At 35.4% G+C, this 4,700-nt stretch overlaps 1 protein-coding gene across 1 annotated transcript; it reads left to right on the plus strand.

Annotated features, from left to right (window-relative positions):
- Nucleotides 1-319: 319 nt before the first annotated feature.
- Nucleotides 320-3,681, plus strand: LOC131601096 (uncharacterized). The gene is made up of 6 exons (XM_058872832.1): nt 320-625; nt 731-976; nt 1,104-1,277; nt 1,370-1,476; nt 2,338-2,663; nt 2,828-3,681. Exons 1-6 carry the CDS (start codon nt 482-484, stop codon nt 3,415-3,417), a joined length of 1,587 nt encoding a protein of 528 aa, XP_058728815.1. The 5' UTR covers nt 320-481; the 3' UTR covers nt 3,418-3,681.
- The last annotated feature ends 1,019 nt before the right edge of the window (nt 3,682-4,700 follow it).

A 4,700-nucleotide genomic window follows, 5' to 3' on the forward strand; every position in this document is an offset into this window, starting at 1 on the left:
TTATCACATACTATAAATTAAAATGTTTATAGACATATTTGATATTTTCAATATTATCTCTATTAGTTAAAATTTCTAATTGGATTTATTAATTATTAATAACCAATACTACTTTTAAAGAAGGATATCTTATCTATCTACTTATAGTTTAAAAATATCCAAATCCTACGAAAATTATTCTCTTCAAATCAAATTACTTTCTTTGCGCCAAACAAAAATTCCTTATTTTTCCGTTTTACGCAAAGGGTATATTTGTCATTTCCATCTTACACTTGACTTATCCACTTAAATACGGCGCCGTATCATTCGGAGAACATGACAGCTGGCCAAAGAAGCGAAAAACAACTTCTATTGTTGTTTGTTTGGTTTCTTCTTCTATGCCGCAATTCACAAATTCACTTTCACAACTCTCTCTCTTTCTCTCTCTGAAAATCGATTATTAAATAATCACTTCTGAGTAATTTACAATTCAGCTTCTACAATGGTTCAGCTTATGAGATCTGATTCTGATAATCACTTCATCAAAAAGGTTAAACTGGAGGAGTCTCAACTACAAGACGATGATGTTCGTTGTCTTCCCAACAAACGACCTAGATTTGATTTCAATTTAGATTCTTCTCCCAAGGTTTTTTTTTTCTTTTTCTTTTATATGTGTTATGTTTGTTTGTTATGTTTATTGCTACTTTTGATTCTGACTCTAAATTTGTGTTTTTTTTTTTGTTTGGAGCAGTGTGATTTAAGCGACGATTCAGCTCCGATTTCACCGGGTTTATACAACCCTTTGAATGAACCAAGTCCTCTTGGTTTGCGTTTGAAGAAAAGTCCTTCACTTTTGGATTTGATTCAGATGAGGCTTTCTGAGCAGCATGATTCTAAGAAGAAAGATCAGAAGGCTTCTGCTGCAGCTGCTGCTGCTGATTCTAAACTCAAGGCTTCTAATTTTCCTGCTACTGTTTTGAAAATTGGAACTTGGGAGGTATGATACTAAGACCATAGTTTTTGTTTTGTTTTGTTAGTGGAAATAGAAATGATTAAGTAAGAAGAAAAACATGTTGGTGATGATTATGATGATGTGATTGTTGTTATGTGTGGTGATCTTGCAGTATAAATCTAGATATGAAGGAGATTTGGTGGCAAAGTGTTACTTTGCAAAGCATAAGCTTGTTTGGGAAGTTCTTGATGGTTGTCTTAAGAATAAGATTGAGATTCCTTGGTCTGATATCATGGCTCTTAAGGCTAACTACCCTGAGGATGCACCAGGGACACTTGAAGTTGTTGTAAGTATCTTTCTTTTTTTTGGTGTTACTGCTTAGTAGATTTTGGATCACAATTATGTGTTATGCTAAGTTGTTGATTTTATATGTTGTAGCTTGCAAGGAGGCCTTTGTTTTTTAGGGAGATCAATCCACAACCAAGGAAGCATACCTTGTGGCAAGCAACATCAGACTTTACCGGCGGACAAGCCAGCATTCATAGGTATAGTAATTGAGTTTAATAAGATATAATATCAGTGCAAATCAGTATTGTGTTATTGATGCTGGATAATGAAAAGCTGAAAAACCCGCCATATAAAGTCGCTGTATCCGTCACAAGTCGGTTATGCTCCGTGACAAAATTCTGTTGTAAAACGGCGCTATTTGCCACAGCTTGCTTGCCGCCTTCCTTCACAATTGGCCATGACACCTCAATTCGTTGTGTCGTTGCTATGGCTAATATTTGACAACATTGGTGAAAATTAGTTATATACTTACATCCAACATCCAGACCTATTTCTTTCCAGAAGTGAGATAACGCGGCAAAATAGTAGATTTGTATTGAATGTTGTCGTAAAACTTGTTTTTACACCGACAATCTAAATTAGGTAATCCCAAGAGTAATCCCAAGAGTTGACCGATTGGTGAAGGCTTGAAACCTCAGAGTGTGTGCTCCTCTCAAGATGTCGGGCTTGAATCCCATTGATGCTAACAATTTCTGTGTTGGGTATGGCATCAATTGGGCCTTCACTAGTGGACAGTGAGATTGGATTAGTGACCGAATACCGAGTTTCAAAAAAAAGAAGTAAATTAGGTTTATCCTACATCCAATATAAACCCTCCATCTTAACACCATTTATTAATTTTAAAAGGCAGTTACAAAAGTGAGATAATTTGACAACTTAATTAATTTTAAAACTAGTTCGCACATGCATATACACGTTAAATCCATAAATATTTGTGACAGTTATCTTTCATCTCAAGTTTTTATATTTTTGAGGTTTTTATATCTTTCATCTTTTGGTACTAAGGTGGTTTTGTTCTGATTTTTTAATGATGTTTATTCTCTATGTTGTTGTTATAGGCGACACTTTATGCAATGCCCTCAAGGTTTGTTAGGGAGGCATTTTGAGAAGCTCATACAGTGTGATCCCCGTCTCAATTTTCTGAGCCAACAGCAGGATTTCGTGTTGGAGTCTCCTTATTTTGAGACTGGAACTGCAATTCACGATCACATTGAATCCAGTGATGGTTTTGATCGAAAAAGTGAAGGGCAACCTGGGATTTTCGGGTTGCAGCAGGATGTGGAATCTGGATCTGCAGGTCAATCATCTTCCTCTAGAAGTGAACATAATCTTATGGGTAAAGCTGTTGAAAACAATTTCCAAGAAATTACCTCGCCTAGCTCAGGTAATTGCTTTCGATTTGTTTTATATTATCATTTGAATTCGATTTGATGGTCATTCTACATGCCTCATGTTTCCACCATCATCATCATCACCATCATCATCATCATCATCATCATCATCATCATTTGAAAACGATATAATTTCATATTTTATTATCATGTGCAGTGATGAACCCTCATGCAATCAGAGGTTTCAAGAGCCGAGGAGCTGAATCATTGAAGTTTCTCAGCAATTTGGATCAGATCAAATTGCCCGGTCTTCACCCTTCTATGTCGATTGAAGATCTGGTTAACCACATCGGACACTGCATTACAGAACAGATGGGACCTGAAAACTCCAGCTTCGCTAGCGACAGATCAAAGTTGGAGGAATTCACGCAGTATTTATTCAACGACTCTCAAATCCAACCTGCCTCTGATGAACAGAATCTCATGTCAAGGGTGAACTCCTTCTACAACCTTCTTCAGAAGGACCCTTCAACAGCCGAAAACAAAACTGTTCGAAACAGTAATATTTTCAATATAGCTGAAGATAGAAAAGTTGATGAGCGTAATCATGCTGAATGCAAAAGTAAAATGGTCGAATTTGAAATTCAACAAGATGAGGATGATGCTGATGATTCTGGTAGTCAGCAAGAAAATGGTTTAACCAGGAAGGAATCAGCTGGAGAGTTACTTCTTAATCTTCCAAGGATTAATTCAATGCCACATTTTCTGTTTCCTATGCCTGAGGATTCTGGTAGTCATGTTAGATAGTGATTTTCTGATATAAGCTTGGAACTTGGAAGTATCACAGAACAAGAACAAACCTCTATGTGTAGTTTTCAACAGTGTGAATATTTTATTTTATGTGCATTTGGTTACTCAAACTCAATGGGATTCAGAGATTTTCATTGATGAAGAATCCCAACAGTGATGTTTATAGTTGTTATTAAACAAAATAAGACAAAAACATGTTGATCGTGTGTTTGGGAGAGACAACACCTTGTTGGCCTTTATAAAGGGACCCGTTTAGTTCTATTAGTTACTGATTTTATTTTCATTGCAAATCATGAACATTAAAGAATGCATTATACAATTTTTTAGATTACATTTTGAAAAGCAGTTGTAGTAATTTTGTAATTTTATAAACATGAAATTAATTTGCAGATTTTCCAATAAAAACCTTTCTCTATTTAGTCGACTATTTTCACCACTCCAAAGACACCACCACTCTAATCATTATTGAACATCACTTCATCAACTTCAAATCGCCAATTTGATTTGAGTATCTGACCACTATCGATCATCCACCATCGATATATCCATATTCGATCACCATTATACTTTCGATCGCCCGTCCACTGTAATTTCTAATCATCAATCTAACCACTATCGATTATCCACTATCGTACCATTTTATTCTAGATCATCTGTCCACTGCAATTTCTAATCAACACTTTGACCACTATCAATCATCCACCACTGTTGTATCCATATCTGATCACCATTCTATTCACTTTTGATCACCCGTCCACCGCCGACTCCTTTTCTAACCACTCTCGATCACCCGTCCACCGCCGACTCCTTTTCTAACCACTCCCGACTATTATAATGATAACTATTTTGACCACTAGAAACCACCACACCACTGACCATCACTCTTATCAATGTCCATCGTTCTCTAACTATCGATTACCACTTTATCCACAACTGACTACCATTATAACCATCATCTTGACCATCTTAAACCTCGATTTCCACTTTATCCACAACCGACTACCATTATAACCATCATCTTGATCGTCTTAAACCACTCCTCAGACCATCATTGATTACCACTATCAACTATTACTTTGCAGGTGGGTGGCTATTTTAATCATTGCTACATAAATAATTATATTATATATTTATAATATTTTAAGTATTAAAATTATTTTAATTATTAATAAAACCATCACTTTTATAAATTTAAAATAGTGAAAATATTTTTAACTAACACTTCAAATTTAATCTGCTAATTTATCAATTAAGTGCAATCTTATCCGCTGTCTTTTATA

This window comes from Vicia villosa, linkage group LG5, assembly GCF_029867415.1.
Source record: "Vicia villosa cultivar HV-30 ecotype Madison, WI linkage group LG5, Vvil1.0, whole genome shotgun sequence".
Lineage (NCBI taxonomy): Eukaryota > Viridiplantae > Streptophyta > Magnoliopsida > Fabales > Fabaceae > Vicia > Vicia villosa.

What these genes read in the sequence shown, in the direction of transcription:
- LOC131601096 (XM_058872832.1), top strand. Translation starts at nt 482, where the DNA reads ATGGTTCAGCTTATGAGATCTGATTCTGATAATCACTTCATCAAAAAG. An exon ending in ATTTAGATTCTTCTCCCAAG is followed by an intron (nt 626 to 730) that starts GTTTTTTTTTTC and finishes TGTTTGGAGCAG; the next exon opens with TGTGATTTAAGCGACGATTC. An exon ending in CAGGGACACTTGAAGTTGTT is followed by an intron (nt 1,278 to 1,369) that starts GTAAGTATCTTT and finishes TATATGTTGTAG; the next exon opens with CTTGCAAGGAGGCCTTTGTT.